At 45.3% G+C, this 25561-nt stretch overlaps 1 protein-coding gene across 2 annotated transcripts in view; it reads left to right on the top strand.

Moving 5' to 3' along the window:
- Positions 1–1742: 1742 nt before the first annotated feature.
- Positions 1743–25561, top strand: part of NTN1 (netrin 1) — a 109319-nt gene continuing 85500 nt past the window's right edge. For both annotated transcript variants that reach the window (XM_035104691.2, XM_060271790.1), the window contains exons 1-2: positions 1743–1939; positions 4977–6081. In XM_035104691.2, coding sequence (XP_034960582.1) covers positions 5034–6081 — 1048 coding nt within the window. In that variant the 5' untranslated portion in view covers positions 1743–1939; positions 4977–5033. The remainder of the gene's footprint in view (positions 1940–4976; positions 6082–25561) is intronic.

A 25561-nucleotide genomic window follows, 5' to 3' on the forward strand; every position in this document is an offset into this window, starting at 1 on the left:
AAAGCAACGGATAGCACTGGGACTGGGTCACTTCTTTAGGTCCTAGGCTGTAGCGAAGGATCTAGGCAGGGCGGCTTCTAACAGAGGAATCGGTGCTAGGAGGAGTCACTTTCAGATGTTGCAATAAAACTTATTTCCCGGCCAACAGCCCCAAAGAAGTCATCTCTTTGGAAGCGGAGGTGAGGGGGTGTAGGTCTAGATCCAGCTTTCTCGGGAGAGTCTGAAGAGCGAATGGACTTTCTACGTGGGCTCTGGGAATTTGCGTGCGTGTGATGCCTCTTCATCCTTTTTCTTGGCGAATCGCTTGCGGCCTTTGAATGGGATCCCAAACAAACGGATCGTGGTGTGCGCGGTGCCTGTATTCAGTTTTAACACTTCATAACACGCAGTCTGGGCGAAACTAGACTGGCTAGCCACGGCCAAACACACCCAATATACAGTACAAAAGTACTTCTCTACAACATATACGCAAACAGTATGAGAAATTGGCGATGGAGCCAAGACTTCACTCTCTGCATCCAACGAGTCCGACAAACGCTCCATAAGAGTGAGTGAGGTGCTTGTGGGAAGCTACGACTTGTTAGGAAACGACGGGATTTCGCCACACAGGTCTGCCCAAAGAAGAGAGATAACACCGGAATTACTCCCCGAGAAATTGTAATGAGCACATAATTGGGTACACTATAAAAGACAGCTGGATTTATTATGCAAGTAATAGACGAACAGCAGGAAGAGCTGGTAATAGATGTTCTTTAGACAGGTTGACAGGATTCGACACCCTGGAACAACCAGGGGTGTGGGTGTGTGCTCGCAGTCAGCTTTAAACATCGGAGGAATAAAGGAAGGCAAGAAAAAAAACACCGGGTGGTAGGAAGAGAAAGTAACTCTGACGATCCTCGCTGCCAAAACACTGTCGTTTTGCCTCCAGCAAGGAAGAAGGCGCTGGGTATTTTAACACCTCGCTCGAGTTTGCCCCGGGAGGTGAGCAATAGATACGCTTAGTTCACTCGGAGGAGGGAGAGAAGGGCGGCTGGATTTCTCGAGCTCAGCTGGATGGCTGCGTGTTTTGTCTGGCCGAGTATTTTCGACTAAGTATTTTAGGCTGGTGGGAAGTTTGGCAGCCCAGCGCGACCGGAGGTAGCTAAAGAGGCCCCTGTGCGTGGTATCTTTTTGGCCACGGGAATTCGGGGATGTCTGATTTACTAAACGAGAAGATTTGCCCCCCCGCCCAGTCCCAGGCAGCTAACCGGCTCCGGATACATCCCGTCCTTCCTTAGAAGCTCCACCAGCAGGAGCTGAGCCCCAACAGCAGTTCGTCGGGACGAAGCCCAGGCTTTTCCCTTCGCGGGATTTCCTTCTCCTGGGCTCCTCCACGCAAGCCGGAGCGCGAAGCACTTCGGTCTCCCTTAGGGCAGCCAAGCTCGGGTTTGGCTGCGGGACAGGAGCTTCACGCGTGGCCCTCCTTCGCGGCCGCGTTGCAAAGCTCGGCAGCCCGCGCTCGCTCACCCGGTTTCCCCAGCGCAACTGCCATTGACTGCCCAGGCTCGACCCTCTGAGTTCGCGGGGAAGGAGCCCGATCCTGCAGTGGCTGGCCAACTCCCCCTCCCCCGGCTCCTCCCCCTCCGGCGCCGCCCCTTCTCCCTCCCGCCGCGCGCCCTGCCAGCCCCCCAGTGGATGTCGTCGCTTCTTCCCCCGTGCGAGCCCACGGGGTGTCACTCCTCCGGGATGACCTCAGCTCCGGCCCGAGCCGGGCGCGTCACTAGCTCCGGGCATCCACGGAGCCTGGCCGCTCGCTGGGGCCGGACGATGGGCAGCGAGCGCGACCCCTGAGCCACCGAAGCCCGCTGGCTGCAGCTGCCGCCGAGGAACCAAGTCCGCCACCCGCGAAACTACTACCCACCCTCCAGCAGCTGCGGCTGCTGCTGACAAACCAAGCAAGGTAACTCGGAGGGACCCTAGGAGGGCGGCGGAGAGGAGCTTCGAGGCGGGAGGGAAGGGGGGGTAGTGGAGGTCTCCTTAAGAGAGTCGCGGCTGCCTCAGCTCTCTGGGAAGAAGAGCCACGCCGGGGCAAAGCCCACATCTTTGCGCGCAAAAGGTTCGGTCTTTCGCGTCGCCAGGTAGGGCCCCGAAAGACTCTTGCTTGAAACTCGTGTCACTGTGCGGAGCAGCATTTAGTGTTTAGATGAACTGTTGGTTTTTTACGATCCTCCGGTGCGAGGGACGGATTCCTGGGTGGTGCTTCCGGAGAAGTTATCTCGCTCGAACCGAGCCAGGACATCCCAGCCGGAGGCTGCAGGATGCTTCCCGGAGCTGGGGAACCTCCCGCATGCCTTGTTCCAACTTTTGTGGGCCGGACTTCGATCTCTCTCTCTCGGCCACCAGTGTGCTCAGATCTCGAGCTTTTCCTGCTTGCTAGGGTGTGTGTGGGTGTGTGACGCTGGGGCGAAACTCAGGCGGCATTTTCAAAGCAGTCCCACGCTCTGCAGGCGAAGGCAGCGAGTTTTCTGGAGCGAAGGAAAGAGCAATTTGCTCTCTTGGCCAACACAGTTGGAATAACTGAAAAAAAGTCTTTTTTTCTGAGCCGTTTTGGAGTCCCATCTGCCGCTTTCCGTTTCTCTCTCGTTAAGAGATATGTGCAGTGCGATCCTATGCATGTTTACTCAGAAGTCAGATCCAGTGTCTTCAATGGGGCTTACTTACTAGTAGCAGCAGCATTCGCTGAATGGCTCCGTTTAAACCCTGGTACGTTGGACGATCTGGGTTGTGGATGGGGCTGAGATGAGCCCTTTCTCTCCTCGCCTTTCACTTTCCCTTGTTCATCCTCTGACAACCAGAACCAGAAGCCTGGTGGTAAGTCACATCGCTTGGTTTAGCGTCGCATAGAAGTGAAGGCAATCCTAGGCACGCTCGCATGGGCGATTCCCACTGAAAGGGCTGAACCACGCACAGGTTCAGGCTGCAGGGTTGTGATTCCAAGGAGGGTATCCTCTAAAACTTTCCCGGGAATAAGCACCACTGAACGTAGTGGGACTTGCTTCTGAGTAGACCTGTTTAGGATTGTCCAGACGCCACTTGCATGGAAGTAAGTCCCACAAGCGATTTACTGCTGTTAGTCCCTTGCATAGAGGGCACCACCAAGGGTCTTGTGTCCTGAACTTCATTACTGCTGCGCTAGATTTACCTAAGAGAAAACCTACTGGTTCAGATGCACCAGAAATCACTGGGTTTTATTTACGCAGTAAAAAGTTCCAGACATTATGGGACTGCCCACGTGTATGGGTTTCGAAGACCTAAATAAATTGAGTCTGCCGGCTGAAATTCTCCCGCCCAATTCCCCCTAATTGCAGAACAGTTTAATGGCTGTTAAATATTCTGCCTGCATCAAAACGAGGTGCGTGTGTTTGCTTTAAATGGCTCTGCAAGGCCCTCCCAAGAGTGAAAGAAGACGCTCTCTGTGGAAGAAGCGTGTGGGACGGGGACCCATATTCAGAAGGGCTAATAGCAGGTGTCTGTGAGGTGGTCGAAGTACTGGCATGCATTAGGAAAACTCAGTCTGAAGGCGCCCCGTCGTCCATTTAAAACGGAGTCCTACTGGTTCCGCTGAACTTCTTTCCAGCCAGTGGGGCTTCAGTTGAAGGTAGCTCGGGGCTGCGTACTACTACTACTCTCTCTCTCTCATCTGCTTTCTCGCTTGACGAAACCGCCACCCCCCCCGCCCCGCCACTGGACAGTTTGCCGTGTAAATCTGCGCAAGGGGTTTTGCTTGCTCGGAGTCGATGGATCGTCATCCTCTTGGCTTCAACGGAACGCCTTTCCATCTCCTCCTCCACCGTTTAGGACAGAGGATGTTGCTGGCAAGATACAATCTGTAGCATTTTATCTTGAATCAAGTCCTCACTCTCAGGCTCCATTCGCGGTACAGTATATATTTAAAGTAGCAGCAGCAATGCAACTTACCTGCGAACCGTAGTTTAAAGGTGCTTAGTGATATTGGGAGACCCCAGTTCACTACCCAGAGTGGTTTAACAATCAACCGGCATCTCTGGAAATTGTATCCCTGCGAGGAGAATAGGGTTCTAACAGTTTTCCACACCCTACAGTTCCCAGGACTCTTGCAGGGAAGCCATGGCTGTTTAAAGTGGTATAATACAGCTTTATCTGTGGCGATGTGGCCTCAATGACACTTGGCTCATGCACCAGAGACGACTTCACCTTCTCTCCCGTCCCGCTTAACTAAGAAGCCGCAGAGCTCAACGGGCCTTACTCTCGAGTCGACACTTTAGATAGTGCGCCACGCGCCACTTTTCTCTAGCGCAGGCATCCCCAAACTTCGGCCCTCCAGATGTTTTGGACTACAATTCCCATCATCCCTGACCACTGGTCCTGTTAGCTAGGGATCATGGGAGTTGTAGGCCAAAACATCTGGAGGGCCGTAGTTTGGGGATGCCTGCTCTAGCGCCTAATTGGTTTTTCCCGGACTACAATCCCCATCATCCCTGACCACTGGGGTTGTTAGCTAGTGATGATGGGAGTTGTAGTCCAAAAACGGCAGGAGAACTCACCTTCGGGAAACGCTGGAATACTTCGCAGGTTCCAAGGATGAAAGTTGGGACTTAGCGAGAGAAACGGCCTCAACTTAAAACTCGGCTGACTCAGCCCCGTTTAACCTGAGCGGGAATCTCCATCCGCGTTAAGAGGCGGGCGGTGCAGCTTTGTAGGTCAAAAGTGGGTCAGTGTCTCGCAGGTTCCTCCTGGCGCGCGCGCTCTGCCGCCACACCCACCGCTTCCCAATCCGACCGTCACTTAATCCTCCGGCAGGCGCTGGGTCAGCTTGGAAGGCGCCCACTGACCGCTCCTGCTCTTCCGCCCAAACTTGTTCATTGGCCAGCCCAAGCAAGCGCTAGTCTTAATTCAACCTCAGTGGCAGCACCTGTGACGCTGACGCTCTCTCTCTCTCTCCACTTTCCCCGCTGCAGGTTCGCTTTCCCGCCCTTTATCCCCCCCCTCCGCGCGCCCTCCCGCGGCGACCCGGGATGTCTCCGGCGGGCTGGGAGGCGCTGGTGGCTCTGGCCGCCGTGGCCGCTTGCCTGGCGGAGGGCGTGCGCGGCGGCGGCGGCTACGGCGGAGGTGGCGGCGGCGGTCTGAGCATGTTCGCTGTGCAGACGGCTCCTCAGCCGGACCCTTGCTACGACGAGAACGGGCACCCGCGTCGCTGCATCCCGGACTTCGTGAACGCCGCGTTCGGCAAGGAGGTGAAGGTGTCGAGCACGTGCGGCCGCCCCCAGGGGCGCTACTGCGTCCTGGCCGAGAAGGGCGACGAGCGCAGCCGCACTTGCCACTTGTGCGACGCGGCCGACCCGAAGCGCGCGCGCCCGGCCGCTTACCTCACGGACCTCAACAACCCTCACAACCTGACTTGCTGGCAGTCCGAGAGCTACGTGCAGCACCCGCTCAACGTGACGCTGACGCTGGCGCTGGGCAAGAAGTTCGAGGTGACGTACGTGAGCCTCCAGTTCTGCTCCCCTCGGCCCGAGTCCATGGCCATCGCCAAGTCCATGGACTTCGGCAAGACGTGGGTGCCCTTCCAGTTCTACTCGACGCAGTGCCGCAAGATGTACAACAGGCCCAGCCGCGCCGCCATCACCAAGCAGAACGAGCAGGAGGCCATCTGCACCGACTCGCACACCGACATGAGGCCTCTGGCCGGAGGCCTCATCGCCTTCAGCACCCTCGACGGGAGGCCCTCGGCGCACGACTTCGACAACTCGCCCGTGCTGCAGGACTGGGTCACGGCCACCGACATCAAGGTGGTCTTCAGCCGCCTGCACACGTTCGGCGACGAGAACGAGGATGACTCCGAGCTGGCCCGAGACTCCTATTACTACGCCGTCTCCGACCTGCAGGTGGGCGGGCGCTGCAAGTGCAACGGGCACGCCTCCCGCTGCGTGCGCGACCGCGACGACAACCTCGTGTGCGACTGCAAGCACAACACGGCGGGGCCCGAGTGCGACCGCTGCAAGCCTTTCCACTACGACCGGCCCTGGCAGAGGGCCACCGCCCGAGAGGCCAACGAGTGCGTCGGTGAGTGAGGAGGGACTCCTCGTATAACCTTCCAACGGTTTCTCCCCATGAGAATAGGGACCCAGCCTAATAAGCCATGCTGTACCTTCCAAATTTTTGTGACGAAAAAGTAGAGACGTCCTAAGGGGAAAAGCAGGGCATTCCGGGATCAAAGCAGAAACTGGAATGGCTTCTGTATTTCTGGGGCTGTCCTTGGGAAAATAGGGGCACTTGGAGGGTCTGGGAATTGAGGGGCTGCAGCTTCTTAACAGGTGCGCATGCAGAGAGCCAGGTGTGAAAGGAGTGGCACAGCGAGAAAACTGCGAGAACATTTGCAAAAGCTAAGCAAGAACTGGTAGGGTTTCATATTGGATGGGAAACATGGTTTTATGTTGGGGCCGGGAAGCAGGACACACACCTGTCATCGTCATCATCTGTCTTGATCTGCCTAGCTCTGTCTAGTAGATTCAGAGTTTAAAGTTGTTTTAAATTACCCCAAGTGTTAGAAAAATCTGTCACAATCTTTCTACAATTTTGTTATTTTAGTTAAGTAGGCCTATTTTTATTTATTTACTTGATTTAGGCGAGAGCAGCTTCCCCCTGGCTATGGCCATGAATGGAGGCTACACCAAGTTGAGATTCCTGCATTGCAGGGGGTTGGACTAGATGGCCCTTGGGGTACCTTCCATATGAGGGGCTGTGGGAGGCCAAATCCTGCAAGCCTAGTGTGCACGTTGCCTCTAGCTACATGCTGTTCAGTGGAGTCGGTTCACATCTGTCGGGGGGGGGGGCTGCTAGTTGCCAAAATATACAGTAATGTGTCTTGCAGTAAATGCAGTAGATTCCCTCCCACCCACACTGCATTAATTGCCTGACCCATCTCGGATAGGTGGGATATGTCTGGGTTTATGCACTGGAGGCTTCGTACATGCTCAGAGGCACTCTGCTATGTTAGTTTGTTTATTGGAGATATTGCTTACATGTTGTCTGCAAACAGAGCAGTTTGTTTTAGCAATGAGTTGCAAGTCTCTGACCAGATTCTGAGCCTTAGTATTAAAACCAGATTCCAGGACTGAACCTTCTGGTGTCCTTGCAGGCAGATTAATACCCTGTACCATAATGCTAAATGGGTGAGCGATTTGTGACCTGGCTCTTCAAACTGGCTGGGAAGTCAAACATGCTTAGCATGTGCAGAAAGGGTCTTTCCTGTATTTCTTAATAGGTGGCTAAACCCTGGTTCAAGTAAAGCCACACACCATTTTAAGGCTGCTGCCTCCTCTCTTTCCCACTCTTTCTCCCAATGTCCTGTGTGCCTGTAAAACACAAGAGACAAAAATACATTGACGCAGCTTTTCCCAATGTGGAGGAAAACTTGACCTGCTGAATTTAGTGTTAGTGGTGCAGCAGTCTTGTGCAAAACCAAGCTGAAATCCTGAACCCTTGGAGTGTTTCACTTTCTCCCCTACCCTTTAATCCCGGGGTTTTTAGGGATGATTGGATACCTCGGCAGTTGCCAAGTGATGCTCTTTGCTTCGCTATTCCTGTGACCCATGGAGAAGATTGTGGGGATGAGGTCAGGGATATATGGTGATTTTGGCAAAGCTGTGAGAAGGCAATGTTTCTCACAACGCAGTTCATCCCGTGTCCTTGTTTCCTCAGCTCACTCGGCTTCAGTCCAAGTATTTCGGCTAGTTAAAATAAGCCTGGCAGGAAATTAATTTCCAAAGTTAATGGGTCCCCTTCTTCAGCATAGTCTTGTTATGCCGAGGAACAAACTGGTGGAGGAAAGGCAGGGCAAATGGTCGGTTTAACTTGCGTGACCCCGGCTAGCCCCCTCACCTCACCCAGCCATGATGTCTCCCCTAAAGAAGTAGGCCGGGTCAGACCAGACTGGGTCTTTCCCTTGCAAGCTCGTTTCCACCAGATTCCTGTGGGTTGGGGCCGGTATAAAGAAGCACAGAGCAAGCAAAGTGGCAGGAGGGACTCTCTTGGACTGTCTCCCCAAAGCGACTTTGAGAAGGGGGACAGAGTTAGAGTTTAGGGAGATTAAAAGATTAGGGAGCTCTACTGGTTCGGTGGGTGCGCAGTGGTGCGCAGCTTCGGAATCCAACCCAAGGTCGAGTTTGTGCAGTCCGGTGAACTCTCGTACTGACGGTTTTGAGCTGAGCCCTTCCTTTCCTCCTCCTGTGCTGCTGCCTGGTCACAGGGGCCAGGCGTTGCTGTGGGACTCTGCTAATTCAAAAAAGAGATACTATCTGCTCCTTCCAGTCCAATTTCTTTGATTTGTGATGGGTGGGCCTAGGCAGGTACAATATTCGGTCCTCTTTTGCTGTAGTCAGAAAAGCACAGGGAGGGGTGCAGCCGGAGAGACTGAGAGGAAGATTGACTGGCCTTGCAGTGAGGGGCTTCTCAAGCAGTCCCTGGGTAGAGAGAGGACTGGGCTGTATCAGGATTATCTTACTTGTTGTGCCAGGTGTGTGCCGTTGCTGGGGGAAATTGATAAGGTGATAAAACATCACTTAAAAATGCCCAAAGTGTTCTGGGGGAAATGAAACACTTTTTAAAACTCAACTTTATTTCTTTCTCAGTCTGATTTCTAAGCAGGTGAATTTGAAAGCAAACTTTGACTGGTTTTAATGCATTTTGTTTAGGATTACTGTTGGAAGAAGGAAGCAACTCAGATTGCCAAGAAAGGTTTGCATGGAAGCCCTCTCCCCGGAAATAAAACTTGCTTCCAAAATCTTAAATAAATTTACATGTAATTAAACTTTGGGTTGAATCTTTAAAACTTGCACCCCGCACTCCCCATGCATAGGGGTTAGAGGTGAAACACACTAACCTGATACTGTAACAAGCTTCCCTGAGAAGTGACACCTTCTGAGAAAGCAAAGTCAGGGACCTGCTCTAAGGAATACTGTATCAGTTTTAGTAACAATAACTACCGGTATATAAACAGAGTACCATTAAGAATATTTGTGGAACTAGTAACTATATTTCAACACTTTTCATTCACCTATTGATGATAGAAGTATCCAGTATTTGAGCTGCAATTCCCTGTAAAACAACTATCATTTATTCCTGGGAAACATGAGAAACATTAGAGTTGGGGGGGGGGGAGGTTATAGGCCATCTAGCACAAACTGCTGTTTATGCATAAATACAGAGCTAGAACCCCTCCTAATATGTGTATGTGTGTCAGCTATCTTTAAAAGGAGAGCCAGTATTTATTCAAAAAGGGAGAAACTGTAATTTGGATAGAGAGTATTTTAAATTTTCTGAGGGTTTTTTTTTATTTAAAAAAATGTATTGGAGAAGCTTTTTCTTGTTTATGGATTTTGTTTCCCTCATGCTCTCACATAACTTAAGAGAATGGTAAAGGAATCATGTTTTTGCTAAATGTGTGATTGTATCCTTACCCCCCCCCCCAAAAACCCCTCAAAACCTACAAAGGAGCCTTAAGTAATTATAAAAAGTTCACAGATGGAATAGTTCAGTCATTGCCCATGCATCAGCCATGGCCCCAACTCATTCAGTGCATGCGTACAATCCCTTTCTTTTCGATTTGTCATTGCTTGGTGCCCTGCTCAAACACTTGCCTCCCCAATTTGTGGAAGGACCAAACAGGTTTCTATAATTTTTTTAAAAAGTTTTTATTTAAAGATTTTCCATAAGTAACAAGAGTACATTCAATGTTTCTATTTTAGAATCGTACTGTCATACAGGCCACTTTGAGACATTTTTTTTTACTCTCAGCTTGTCATTCACCCCTTTGAGTTTCTTAAACCACAAGGATGACTCCAAGGGATTGTGGGTGTTATTGCAGAATATTTCCGATTACTCAGTTCGCTCCCCCAGCTTTCAGTCACACTATAGCAAGGTCCTATGCAGCATAGATTAAATCCTTGCTTCTGTAATACTGGAAAAGTAGCTGGATAATACAACAAGGAGGAAGAGTTTGGCTCTGGGTTGCAGGATCGTGCGGGAGGGCTAACACGCCCCCCCCCCCGGTGCCATTTTGAATTGCTCCCAGAACTTCTCCTTGCACCTCACCATATCAGTTCAGATGGGGAAATGGAAAAGAAAGACAAAGTTAACCCTCTCTCCCCAAGCTTTGTGGCTCTAATCTGAATTTCCCCTCTTTCCCTTTTCTATAAATCTTAACTTGTCTGCTTGAGTCCTTTGACTAGCTGCTCACCCATGAATCCCAGTGCTTTTCCACCCTCTATGTAGAACTCATTTGTCACTATTGGATCATGTTGTTTAATGGGCAGTCAGTGCTGTTTTCTTTGGCCTTTGAAAGATTTGCAATTGAATAATAAGGCAGAATAATATTGCTGCACATGTGCAGTTCCATTCTATTAAATGGTACTCAGATGTGACTTTCAATATATTTCTCATGTCTTTGTCTTGCTGTTGAACACCAAGTTTGTTAACCAAACAAAATATTGCCACCATATGGCTGTTGTTTGGCTCATTGAGATTTATTCCTTTAGAAAACGGATACAGCTAAATATGCCATAACAATGTTAAATACAGACATGCATGGGCTCTTGCGAGATTATTTGTTGGATTTTTTGTTCCTGTTGAGAGACTTCAGCTCCCACATTTTGGTTGAGTTCTTGTTGTGGAGTATGGTTCAATTTGCCTTTGAGAACATACTTGTCTTGTTTTGCTAATATTACATAGCCTTTGGTTTGTGTTGTGAATCAAATTAAGTGATTTAGCATTGCTATAAATTGTTCTGGAGACTTGGAAGTTGAATCTGAATCTGAGTCAAGTCTGAGCTAGCTGATAGTACAGTATTACCAATTTCCCTTCCTTCATATTATTGATGTTTCTTTTACTGTATATTATTGGTGAATATTTTCTATTATGGTTTGCAGCCTGGCAAATTGTAAAGAAATTGTCATGCCTTTGGCTAGTACAACAAACTTATTGATTTATTGAATTAAATGACAGACTCATTGCGTTCTTTCTACTGAGGTGTTTCACAACCCGCTTGGGTTCAGAACCTGAAGGGGTAGGGAGCCTTTTTCAGCCCAATATTGCATTCCATCATGGACAACTTTTGGGGGGGGCATGTGCCATTGGTCTAGGTGCAAATGTGGGCAGAGCAGCAGATGCAGTTCTTAGGTTTGAACAGTGGACAACCACACAGAAGTCAGAGGTTTCTATACCTACCGTACCACCACGACCTCTCTCCATCTACCATCCAGGCAAGCAAGATACATTATTCTCATCAGGGGCTCATTGCTGCCAGGGCAAAAGGACTCCAAGAGAGTGTAGATCATGCCCTGGGAATAGAGCATGTGACCTTGGGAGAGTCCTGAGTTCCAGACAGGACTGGAGGTCTTGCATTTGGCCCCCCCTGATCGGAGATTCCCCACCCCTGCTGCAGACAGTACACTCCATTTTACTATTACTGTTTGGGGTGTGGGGGGGAAGAGAGAGAGAATGAGAATGAATGCACAGCAGTATACTATTTCCAGCTATTGCTAAAGTTCTGGAGTGGAAAACTTGTTTTTTCCCTTCAGTGTTCTCGAGTACAAATTTGCTCTAGAAAAAGTCTAGAAAAAGCTGCAGCTTTGAGGTACAAATGATGTATACTTAAAAGGTATCATCTGGCATATATGTGTGTAGGCCAATGAAAATTTACTAATTTTGTTCTCCATTGCAGAAAAACCATAGATGGGATTATATAGTAGCACTATAATCTAAAGCAACACACATGGAGCTCCATGCAATCTTCATAAACTTCCCATCTGTGTCTCATGCATGCAAACAATAAATTGTTCCTACAGAGTTCAGGCTGGGGAGGTCTGTTGAAGAATATTTCCAAGGGGCGGAGAAACTTGTTTTCCAGAATGAGATGCAAAGCTTGCTGATGTTTTAATCCACTCCTGATGAAGAATGTCCTACTTGGGTGTTTTATTGCTGAAAACACTTAAAATAACTTGCAAGGCAAATGCTTGCAGTGCTTCCCAAGTCTGTGGTTGGGCTCAAGTTTAGGAAAACTAATTCAGCGGTCACAGCCAGAGGCAATAAGCATTGTAATTTAAAACCACAGCAAATCAGGGTTGTGAAAACCAGCCCCTTGGTACTAAGTTGTATTAGCTCTTACCTATGAGCTCACTCAATGGTAATGAAGCAAAACACACATATTGAGCATTTCCCTGAGCTATCAGAGCTTTGAGGCCCAGAAGGTACATGCAACACAAGGTTATTTAAGGTTTAATGCTCCTGAGCATGCAAGTACTGTACAAAATAAATAAAAGATTTTTGGGGGGATAGTCATCAGACTGAATGATTACAGAAGGGATTTATGAAGAGAATTTGTTCTGGTTCTTCTTTTTAAAAAATCATTTAACTTTAATTCATTATGGTTTGGAATAACTCGTAATGATCTGTCTGAACATATCTTTGCAACTCTTTGGCATTGGAGCTCAGAGAGTTGAACAGAAAACACAGTAAATGCCTTAAACTACTGAGAATAATGAACTGCAGCAGCAGTTAAAAGTTCAGCATAAAAACAAAAACAAAAACAGCAATTTAAAAATCCTGGGCAAATAAAAAAGTTTTCAACTGATGGTGCCAGGCAAGTCTGTCTGGCTAGGGAGTTATTGGGGCATGCTTCAGTTTGTCAATACTGGGATATGACAGAATATTGGTTCTGTCTGCTGGTTCTGTCTAACTGGTTCTGTCTAACTGGTGGCTATAGAGAGATCTAATAATTTTTAGCATGCAAGTTGTATGCAGACTTTATCACCATTAGTGCCTTGTGAAGGCTGCAGCTTGTTTTCACATTTGAAAAACCTATTTTTTGGGGGGGAGGATAGATACAGCTTTTGTTTAAACTACTTTAATTCCATGCTATGCTTATCCTGTGACAACTCAAAGGTTTTGCTTCCCCAGTGCTTAGAGTACCAGCATCCGAGGGGCTAACAGGGTCATGTTATTAGTGATATGGTCTTGTGGGAAAGGGCATTTTTAGTCCCTTGTGGGAAGTCCTTAAGTACCCTTAAAATGTGCAAACACTCTAGAGCTGTAATTTATCTCCTTTAGCCTGTAGCAGCTGCAGGAGGGGCACTGCTGGGATTCTCATTAACAATTTTGGGAAAGTGGGAGATGCAAGCAGTAGCACTGCCTGCCAGCCCAGTCAGCCTTGGAACATCCTTGCAGTGAAACAATGTAGATGGGTTATTTCCTAATATGCCCATCACATTATTATTTTTAAAATGTAAACAATGCCATTCTCTCATTTCATTCGTTTTAAACTTCATGAAAACATCTGCTTTTTTTTGCAATGAGGAGCACGGCACAGATCTAGGAGCTGATAACTGAACCAACACACTTATCTCACATCCAGATTTGACCTAGATCAGGGTGGCATTTAAAAACTACGGTAATTCATGTTTACATTTGGCATTATTCACATCTCAGTGATTGAAGAAGGCCAAAGTCATTTCCCCCCTTTGGCTTTAATATGTGTCATTAGTCACTGTAACAAGTAGACTGGTTTTCATGATTATCTGTATCCTCCTGGGATTCAGAACAAGCTTGTCTGAAGTGCTATTTGATGCTTTAAAAGTATTCTATATTAATAAATATTGTGTGTGGGTATTACTGTCTCTAGGCAAGTAATGATGTTTGCTAAACTCCATAGCAAGAGAGCCTGATGCTGATGTGAGATCAGCAACCATTTTTATTATTTGAAAATTTTTTGATGTTTGATTTTGTTAATTGAACTTGCCAAAGTCCATGACAATGCAACCAAAGCACTTTAAAAAAAAGGTATATTAAACATATCAACTGGTTAAGTCCGGTCAGATTAGATACTAGCCAGATAAGATTCAAAGTTAAAATCATACAAAACAAAACATAAAGAATTAGAATAAATAAATAAATAAATAAACAGAATAAATCTTTATTGTCATTGTCCCCTTGCGGGAACAACGAAATTTCTTGGTTGCTATATCAACTCAATTAAGACACTCCACATGAATTAAAATACTAATAAGCACAATACAATACAGAACAATAAACAAATAAAAGTAAAATGACTTCAAAGTCCAGAATTTCCATTTAAGGCCAAAATTGCTCTAGGAAATAAACTGTTCTTGAGACGGCTCGTTCTTGCCTTCATTGTTCTATACTGTATCTCCGTCCCGATGGCAGGAGCTCAAAGAAACGATGACCAGGATGTGATGAATTATTTGTACCGGTAGCTATTTGTCTAGTAGGAGCTTTCCAAGTCACTGTCTACCTCCTCAGGAATATTATATTTAGGTAATACAATACCAAGAAGTAAGAAAGCTTAGGAGTAACATAATAAATGAAAACACAAACATTGATTATTATTTTTTACACTGCAATCCTGTACACGTCAACTCACAACTAAACTCAATGTGTTCAGTTGGGATTAATCCTAGGCAAGTGTACAAAGAACATAAGAGCTTGCTGGATCAGGCCAATGTCCTGTTCTAGTCCAACATCCTGTTCTCCCAGTTGCCTGTGGAAAACCAGCAATCAAGATTCGAGCCCAAGAGTGTTCTCCTCTCCCGTGGTTTCCAGCAACTCCCTCCAATGATCGAGGTAGAACATTGCCATTGTGGCTAATAGCCATCAGTAGCCCTCTCCCCCATGAATTTGTCTAATCCTCTTTAAAGCCATCCAAGTTGGTGGCCATCACCACAGGTTGCCTCCTGTGGGAGTGAGTTCCATAGTTTAATAGTGCATCGTGTGAAGGAGTACTTTCTTTATCCATCTTGAATCATCCAACACTCAGGTTCATTGCATGTCCATGAGTTCTGGTGTTGCGAGAGAGGGAGAAAACTTCTCAAACCCCTTTCTCCATGTCCTGCATAATGTTATAAACTTCTATTGTATCACCTCTCCCTCTCCTTTTCTCTAAACTAAAAAGTCCCAAATGTTGTAACCTTTCTTCACAGGGGAGTTGCACCATCCACTTGAGCATTTTGGTTGCCCTCCCCCTTTCTATTTTCCAGCTGTATAATGTCTTTTTTGAGGTGAGGTGACCAGAACTGCACAGAGTATTCCAAATATGGTCACACAAAAGATTTGTATAATGGCATTATGATACTGGAAGTTTTATTTTCAGTTGCTTTCCTAATGATCCCTAGCATGCAATTTGCCTTTTTTCTTGGCTATCATACACAGATGGACATCTTCATTGAGCTATCTACTCTGACCCCAAGTTCTCATTCCTGGACAGTCACCTCCATTTCAGGCCCCATGATGAGTGTATTCATGAAATTAACATGTTTTGCCCCAACACTTTGTGCTTGTGCTTTCCAATGAATTGCATTTGCAGCCACAAGGGGAAACAAAATAGAAACAAAACACAAAACAATGTTGTCAAGACGAGCTCTTTTATGCTTTGGTTCTCTCAGCATATTTATTTGAAAACAAGCTATTGATTTCAGTCGAAAGGTCTTTATAAATAAGTGTATTCAGCATTGTACCTTTGGTTGCCATAGTTCAACAGAAAGCATACACAGTTAGAACATAAGCTTTTGTTTCCCTTGGCCATATAGCAAACAACACTCGCCCTTTCCTTCTGCATGAAACAAATTTTATTCTAATTGGGTATCATTCTACCTATTGCTTCCAATGAAAAGCTATACCCTCATCTGCAGGGGAAAACAACCTTTGCTGTTTCAGGTATAGCTAATGACTGTATGGATCATGGCATTATTTTGTTCAGTCAAAAGCATTTCCATTGCACTGGGGATTGGATGAAGGCTTGCAACTCAATCCTATGCAAGTTTATTCTGAGGAAAGGTCAGTGACTCAGTAGCAGAGCATCTGCTTTGCATGCATATGTTCCCAGGTTAAATCTCCAGAAGTTTTATGTCAGCAGATGGCCCGGAACAAAACCTTTTAATGCATGGCTAGGGAACCTGTGGCTCGTCAAATGTCCACCATCCCTAACCATTGGCCATGCTGGTTGCAGCTGATGGAAGTCAAAGTCCAATAGCATCTGGAGGCCCACAAGTTCCCTGGCCCACTTTAAATCTTCCCTACATACCCCTCCAACTGCTTTTTTTAATCATGGGATAATTTTCCTATAAAATATATGGGTAGTTTGGTCAACCTTGTGCATCATTCTTGGGGCTTGCCAGGCCTAGCAGCAGTCCCTTGCTAAGAGCAAAGTTGTTTCTCACCCTACCCAAAGAGAAGAGGTAGTCATTGTGGACTCTGACTCCCATCGTCCCTAGCCAGCATGACCAATGACCAGGAGTGATGAGAGTTGTAATCCAACGACATCTGGAGAGCACCACATTGACTACCCCCGCCAAACAGCTTTTGGCCTCTTCTGTTTTTTGTTATATCCATTGGTTGTTTACTCTCCATTTCCCACTGTAGGATAATAGATAGTAGTGTCAGTTCTGTATAATGTTTGAGATTGCATCATGAAATAAAATTTGTTTTGCTTCAAAGGACATTGCAGAAATAAGCTTGAAATGCTGCCTGGAAGGGCAAGGAGCATTCTGAAATCCAGTAAACCAGTCACTGCCGTACCAGTCTTGTGGCAGTTATTGCTTTGCTAAATTTTAGAATGCCTGTTGCCCTTTCTGGTGCAAGCTTTTCCTTTTGCAAATTGTCAGAACAGGCTTCTTTCATGTACAGTAGAAGCTTCTCCCCCAAGGAAAATAGCAGGTATGAGGACCCTGATCCAGGCTGGGACTTCAGGAAGGAGCAGAAAGTTAGAGAGAGAGAGAGAGAGAGAGAGAGAGAGAGAGAGAGAGAGAGAGAGAGAGAGAGAGAGAGAGAGAGAGAGAGAGACCGTGACAGCACCAGGGTTCCAATCCAGATCAGGCTCAATACACTGGAAGTTTATGAAAGAAAAAACTTGCACTCAAGGACAAACCATGTTATTAACGTCATATGTGGTTTGCTCCATAGTGAGTGAGCTCCAGAAGAAAAGGAAATTCCTAGAAGCTAAAGCCAGCACATTCTGCAGTGAGTGCTTAGTGTTTAATCAGAGATGATGATCAGGACAGGAAATATTATAAGAACTTATTTTAAGATGAAAGGAAAAATTATTACTGTAGCTATCATGATTATTCTGCTGAGCATCCGCCTAGTTCTTTGAACACAGAGCAAGTTTCCTGCCCTAAATTACTGGCAGTCTCGAGCTAATTTTTATATGAACATTGAGGACAATTCAAAGGTTATCACTGCATAATTTCCAGAGGAGTAGTTGTATTGCAGCAAAAGCAACACAGAGTCTTGTGTTATTTTAAATGCTGTCGTACATTTTATTATAGTATAAACTCTTATGGATGAGTACCCACTTCATCTAATGCATTCATTCTCATACTCCCTCCCTCCCTCCCAGTGGGTGTAAAATAGGGGAAGTGTAAAGGGTAGAGTAAATGCCATTGGAGTGCAAAAGTACTATCTTTCAGAATTCATTTGTATATTCATGTTGCATTTAACTACAGCCCCAATCTGCATAGTGCTATTTCATAGGGCTTGCACTGACTTTGTATCTGGCAGTCTCTTGTAACTGCTGCTGAATTCTAAGTGAATGCTGTGCTTACACAATAGTGGGGTTATTCTATGGTGCCTGTGCACATGAAAAGAAGCTGCCTTTAAAATAGTGTGAGTTTCCCACAAGAAGTTGTGCCATTTCCTTAAAACTTGCTGTGTATCACCCCTGGGGCCTGCCAATCCTAGAATCACAGACCCTTGGGGAGAGCAGTGGCTTCTGGTCCAACTCAAATAGCATGCTTAGACATTTAGAACCCACAGAGCAGCTGCGGAGCTTTTGCCTCCCTCTTTTGTTTGTGGTTACAGCCATCAGGTTGTTTACTCTCCCTTTCCTCCTTAAGGATAGTAGAGTCAGTTCTGGCTAATGTTTGAGATTGCATCATGAAAAAAAATTGCTTCGCTTCAAAGGAAATGGGAGGAGTTTAGAAGCATTTCTGGCAAGCTTGAGGATGGATGTGTAGATATTGAAAGCAGGTTGGCAGCAGGCTTTGCACTTTGCACAATTGAGTCCTGACTGTGTGAAGTCAAATACAAACAGTGGCTTGTGTTTGCACATAAGAGCTTTGTGGATCAGTATCCCAGGCCCTATACTTTTACATCTTTGGATCTGAGAGCAGAAGTTTGCTGGTGTGAGTTTGGCTGGAGTGGGGCGGGTGGTGAGGTGGGGGGAAGGCTCTGCTGAGCATTTTGAAATGAATTGAACTGTGCAAACATTCCGCTGAAAAGCTTTCAGGGTGATGCTTTGGAACAGATATCCAGCCCCTTGCTGAAATTTAAATAGCAACTTTCACGCTGGAGCAGGCTGAACAAAAGAGGACCAATAAAATAGACCCGAATGGGGTTTTGTTTGTTTGTTTTTGTAGCTTAGCTAATATTTCAGCAATTGTTCTGGTCAGGAATGTGAGGAGTTCCCTTCAGAATTAATTTGAGTGAAACATGAGAAGGCTCAGTGTTGGGTAAATGCCACCCCTATTCTCTCCCTAACCCCCACCCCCAAATCTCGATGCATCAAAATCTTAGGCTGTGAAATTGTAAGTCACAGTTGTTCCTTGGTACATTTCCGAAATGTTGGCATTTAGATATTCATCAGTCAAGGGTAACCCAGCACCTGCACATCCATAAAATGGAAACCAAAATATTTGACAAGAATTGGATTTAATCCGATTAAACATTGTAGTTGCTTAATCAACTATCTTTAACCAGTCTATCATTCAGTTAATTTAAATGCAAATAAATTGACATATTACTAGAACCTCAGTATTGGTTGTCTTTATGAGATATTGAAGGAATCACGAGTTAATAAAAAAAAGCTACCACTCATTATTAAAATGAAACATAGTATTTTATATTTCTTTTTCTTTTGATAATAAACTTATCAAAACAATCCCAAATGCAAGCAAGATTGCCTTAACTTTGCAGCCTCAGTAATTAAACTTGGGTCCAATTAGTTAATCTAGTGAAGCTGTAGTCAGTTAACTTGAATAGAATTTGCAACATTATATTTTTAAATTTATATTTAGCATCAGGCAAACTTGTCAGGTGGTACAGATAATTACAGTGGAACTGAAATCACTGGGATCATGATTTATTTTGCCTCTAAAACTCTAGCAACTGCAACCAAGGTTTGTTCTTGGCTTACTAATCATGGTTTGTTGTAGCAAATAAATAATAATTAATAATAATTTAATTATTTATACCCCGCCCATCTGGCTGGGTTCTCCCAGCCACTCTGGGCGGCTTCCAACAAAACATTAAAATACAGAAATCCATCAAACATTAAAAGCTTCCCTAAACAGGGCTGCCTTAAGATGCCTTCTAAGTATTATTATTATTATTATTATTATTATTATTATTGTTATTGTTATTGTTATTGTTATTGTTATTAGTATTTATTAAGCTGCAATCTCTGTATCAGACAAACATGAAGGCAGAGGTAATGGTTTATTTTCTCTATGTGCAGAGGCGGATTTAGGGGAGCATGACTGGTTTGGTTGCCCTGGGCGTGGAGCCTTGGGGGTGCCATAAGGGGCTCCACAACTATTATGTAGAATGGGAGGCGGGAGTGGTGGTGGTGAATTTCAGCGTTGCAGAGGTGCCACTGAAATTTGACACCCCAAGGCCTGCCACTCTCTGTGTGCTGGTTTAGAGGAGGGACACAGTCATGAAAAGTGTGTTCACAATAAACCAGCAAGTATGAACTGGTCTGCCTTTCAGGTGTATTCAGACCATTCTTCAATAAGAATATACAGTTGTACCTTGGAAGTCGAACAGAATCCGTTTCGGAAGTCCATTCAACTTCCGAAACCTTCAAGAACCAAAATGCGGCTTCGGATTGGCTGCAGGAAGCTCCTGCAGCCAATCGGAAGCTGCAGAAGCCCTGTTGAATATTTGGCTTCCCAAAGAACGTTTGAAAACTGGAACACTCACTTCCGGTTTTCAATTGTTTGGGAGCCAGAATGTTCGACTCCCAAGGCGTTCGGGAGCCGAGGTATGACTGTAGTGCAATAGGTGAGGAAGCATCTGGTCAGGTTTGGCCCAACCATAATAGCTACAATATGCAAGGAATTGTAAATAATTCATTACCACGACAGAAGGAAGCAAGGGCCTTCTCTTCTGACTCATATTTTTGTGATCAAACTTTAAAACAAGTTTTCCAAACAATTACACATCAATAGATACCTTCACAGTGACTGACATGCTGAGGTATTAATAATAAGAGCTAAACTGGGTCCAATAATGCATGTAAGGGTTCTTTCTAAATAGCTTCCTTTGTGCCAGAAGCCAATGGCTTTCCGAGGGCCCTGACCTTCACCTGAGTAGCAGAGCGGTTATCAGTTTAGTGCTGGTAGAAGGTTTCCTTCATACTAGAGCAGTGTGTCTGAATGTGAGAGAGGATGTGCATCCCTTAATACAGCTCTAATAACTACTTGTTTAGTGGATAATTCGAGAGGTGACCAATTAGGCATATACTGTCCTATTAAAGTGCTGGAAACAGTACAAGGAGAGAGCAAGGCTTGCAGTGTGAACTGAGCTTCCGAAACCTGCACAATATCCAGCTTCAGGGTTCTAATCCTTGGGTGCTATACCAAGTCTGGAAAACATAGGCACATTAATGCTGGAGGACAGAAATTCATAGTAAAAAATAATAACTGCTAAATGTTAAAGTTGAAACAGTCATGCGCTGCAAGCTCCTCAAAAGAAAACAAGCCTTGTTTCAATACAGCACCTTAAGGACTGGTTCAATAGTTTTAGCAGGGATGGATGCAGTCCATGCAAAAGAAAATTAAATACTTTAGGTTTTGCAACAACATATTTGCTGTGATTTAATGTGGATATATACTATACTCTGAATGGAGGGCAAAACATAGACCGACGTATGATGGATTAAAAAACTGTTGGCACAACTTTTGGGAGCTGTCTGATTTATTTATTTGAAATCACAGCACATAGCATAAGGTCAGACAGATGTATGATCCAGATTACTGCGATTTAACTCCGCAGCATGCACTGGATGTAAGCATAGAAGAAATAGCAGCCACAATGCAGTTGAGAAATGTGTACAGCAAGGGAGAAAAAGTTCAATGGCAAAGCCATGTTTACTCTGACAGAAACAGGTGAAAACCCATGTGTGTACTGAATTATTCAGCTTTGGAAGATGTATGAAACATGGATCTTGTCATAAATGTTCACAAAACAATGAAACAAAGCTCACACAATTGTAAGTAAAACATTGCAATGGGAGCCACTTCAAAATTCAAGATTCAAATACCAGATTATTCTCATACTTGTGGGGGTGGGGAAGGAAATGCAGGTGTTTAAATTTCATTTAAATTTCACATATAAAGTCAAGACAGCTCTGTTGAAATTTCAGGTAGCAGTATACTTTGTCTAAGGGCTATGATTAATAATAACTTTGCAAAAGGAGTTTTCAATAGGAAAGTTTCCTGCCCTCTGCACAAGCCTGTGTACCTCATCTATTGTACTCAGTAGGGACTCTGAAAACACTTTGCAGGGGGTGCAGGCAGGTACAATGGAGGAGGAGGGGATGGGAAACGTTCCATCTGCAAGCTTCTTTTCATTCACTTATCTTGGGATCCAAGTATATGTTGGCAACAGAGTTTGATGGCACAAGATTCCACCAATTCACCCATGAAGAAAGTTTCTAAGGAAAGAAGCCACAAACCATTTGGATGAAACTCGAGTCAAATATGATTCCCAACACTACTGAAATATCAGCTGCTACAGATCAAGCAAAGGGTTGATAATCTCTGATTCTCTATCCAGGGCTTACACTCCCCCACCCCCATTTACTCTGTAGGGATAGCAAGATGGCCTGGTTAAGTGAACATAATACAGAATTGTACAATATATACCAATGGCATTGTCTGGTACAGTATTAGGTCTAAACCTGGGCTCATGGCTTATCTTGCTCTAGACAAGCCATGGACCTCTAGCCAAGGTATTTTCTATAGTTTACCACTTAAACTCTTAGACTTTCTTTAGGTATCAATACAACATATGAACAATGAACATTATACCTGAATGTTCAGCATATTGGAAATTTCTCGGATAGGTGATGGATGGAGAACCCTCAGCCCTCCATATGTTACTCTTCTTCTCCTACCATCCTGGCCATTGTCCATACTTGCTGGGGCTGATGGAAGTTGTAGTTCAACAACATATGGAGGGCCAAAGAATTCCACCCCTGTGGTAGACACTGGCCCATATCAAAATCCTCTTTCTTTGTTTGGCAATCCAGAATTTACTCTATTCTCTCACATTAGATTTGAATACATAAAAAATTGCAGCAATGCCCCAAACATAGATTACGGTCTACTGGTAGATCTCATAGATAGGGTCGATCATCAATTGTTGAACAACAGCAGAAATTTTGTTTCGAAATTAGGCTGCTGAAACAAAGGAGTGTGAGAGGAAACTAGGAATAGATTTTTGTATGAAAGGAATGTGACCTCAGTTTGATGCTGAAAACAAATTCCTGGACTAAGGTGCAGTCAGAGATGACTTGTTCCTTAATTCTTTGGCCCCAGGTGGTAGCCTTCGCATCCTAGGAAAAAACAAAGTAGGTCTCTCAGGCTTGAAGTCTATCCGTTGCTGTACTAATGCATATGGAAGCGTGCATTTCTTAAGGCAGGGAATGCGACATGCTTTCCCCTCCATGTTAGGAAGCTAATGGGGAGGGGTATATTCATGTGCAGATAATTGTGTGTTGCAAAATACAGTATTTACCATGGCTAATTTTAGATATGCCAAAACATTATTTTCACAAAGCTCTGCTTTGGGAGGGAATGAGAAACGCAGTGACTGTACGAAGTTATTTGTTGCCTGCTGCTAGTTGATCTTGTGTATTTAAGAATGGCTTGTGATGTTTTAATTCTGTATATGGCTATAATACATATGGTTATTGTTTTATTTGCATTGTGGGGTGGTTTTTCTTTATTCTTGTATTCCTGTCCTGGGACCAATTGGTGAAAGGCAGGTTACAAATGCTGTGAATAAACAAACACATTTCTCCAAGTGGAAATAAAACCCCTCATTCCTGGCAGAAATGTTGGAAACCCACTTTTGCACTGTTGTAAATGAATAGTTTCTGTGTGAAGGTTACATGGCACAAGACCATCTCTGCTTGAAAGTGGATGGGCATTGCTTTTCCCATCTCAGAGGTAGCCTTGGACAAATGCATTTAACTTCCTACCCTTCAGAATTTCAAACATTTTTCAAAAAACTGCTAACAATCAGCATGGTTGGAATTGTTTGTTTTACAATCCCAGCACGCTGTGTCTGTCACGAGGAGTTTTGCTCATTATATACAAAAGCATAGAGGGGTGGTAGGTGGAACTGTATGTTTTCCAGAAGAAGTGGACAATACAACTTGTATGAATGAATGGCTGTTAGTGCCCCTGGAGCGGACAATGGGGGGAAAACTGCCGGCACAAAACGAACAGGCTTCCAGGCTTCTCAGCGGCTGAGCCATTCTCCTGAGAGTTTAATTTTTTGGGAAGCTTTAACATCACAAGCTTACCCAGCACAGAAAGAAAGAAAGGTCAGCTAATCCCTCACAACATCTGAATGAATTCAGGCCCAGAAGTGAGATTACGCAGATGGGATGAGGAGGACGGAAAATCTGCGTGGATACAGGGACCCTTCCCATAGCCAGACATGCTTTCTAAAGAAATTGAGCTTTTATTTAAATTTTCTTTCCCTGGGAAGAGGAGGAGGGGGTGGATGGCTAGATGCATTGAGGGAGATAAGAGCCCAAACCATGCTCTCTCTCCCCCTCTCTTCCTCTCTCCCTCTCCCTCCCCCCCCACTACCACCAACAAGCTCAGACTTTCAAACATTGACCCTCTCAAGACTGTATGGAACCCAGCATCTCAGGTGAACATGGGGATCAGCCATGAGGAGGAGCAGGAGAAAGGCAGAATTGCAAGTAAGACTCCTATATGTGAGATATATAGTTTTAGGGTAGCATAAAGGTAACGACAGGGGGCGACAGAGGATGAGATGGTTGGACAGTGTTCTCGAAGCTACGAACATGAGTTTGACCAAATTGCGGGAGGCAGTGGAAGACAGGAGTGCCTAGTGTGCTATGGTCCATGGGGTCACGAAGAGTCGGACATGACTAAACAACAACAACAACAACAAAGGTAAAGGGACCCCTGACTGTTAGGTCCAGTCGTGGACAACTCTGGGGTTGCGACGCTCATCTTGCTTTACTGGCCGAGGGAGCCGGCGTACTGCTTCCAGGTCATGTGGTCAGCATGACTAAGCCTCTTCTGGTAAACCAGAGCAGCGCACAGAAATGCCATTTACCTTCCTGCTGGAGCGGTACCTATTTATCTACTTGCACTTTGTGCTTTCAGACTGCTAGGTTGGCAGGAGCAGGGACTGAGCAACAGGAGCTCACCCCTTGCCTTCTGATCGGCAAGCCCTAGGCTCTGTGGTATATATGAATTCTATTTTCAAATTGTATGGATTCAAAATTCTCATGCCTGTTTTGAATCAAATCATTGGTTTATTATGGGCTATATAGCACAGTCATAGAAGTATCAGAACAGTTGACAGAAATAAGGCTATCTAGCAAGTGTTAAATCAAGCTAAACATTTTGTGTTAGTACCCTGAAGGCATGTAAAGGCTGCCTTCCCTGATAGATAATCAGCCATTTAAAACTTCCATACATTTAAGTGGTTTTTAATATACAGTGGATGCTCGGGTTGCAAATGTAATCCATGCAGGAGGAATGATTGCAACCCACAGCGCCGTGTGTGCGCACACGACACGCAGGTTGCGATTTGGTGCTTCTGCGCGTGTGCAAAGTGTGATTTAGTGGTTTTGCACATGCGTGAGTGCCGAAACCCAGAAGTAACCCGTTTGGGTACTTCCGGGTTTGGCGCGGGATGCAACCTGAAAAGAAGCATCCTGAAGCGTCTGTAACCCAAGGTATGACTGTATAAAGATTAACCTTCCTTCTCTGGGAAATATGAAAACCCTAGTTGACATCAGCTAGAAATGATTTAGAATGCTTTATCATCACTATCCATTTATATCTCTCTTTAAATGTGTAATCCCTGTGTTGTGCTTCTGCACACAATGTCACTCCCATATTCAGATGTGAAAGTGAGGTGGAGAGATAATGCCCAAGGCCACACAAGGAGTCCCTGGCTGAGCTGGGATTTAAGCTCAATCACTGGTCTTTTAACACAGCATCTAGTCTCCATTGAACCACGCTTTCTTAATCACCAACAGATAGAGTTTTAGATTATTCACTATTCTGTGAAACTGTGAAGTTATGGTGAGGAAGACAACTGAAGGACCAGAGGACAAGGTGGAACTTCCATACAAGGAAGTTCACAACACTTAACAGAAAAGGTGGGTGCCAAAGGAGGCAGGTATTATATATTTTTAAATTCAATTTGCACCTTGCCCTTCATCTGAAGATCTCAGGCACTTCACAGCTTAAGTAGC

This window comes from Zootoca vivipara, chromosome 2 (genome assembly GCF_963506605.1).
Source record: "Zootoca vivipara chromosome 2, rZooViv1.1, whole genome shotgun sequence".
In the NCBI taxonomy this organism is placed as follows: domain Eukaryota; kingdom Metazoa; phylum Chordata; class Lepidosauria; order Squamata; family Lacertidae; genus Zootoca; species Zootoca vivipara.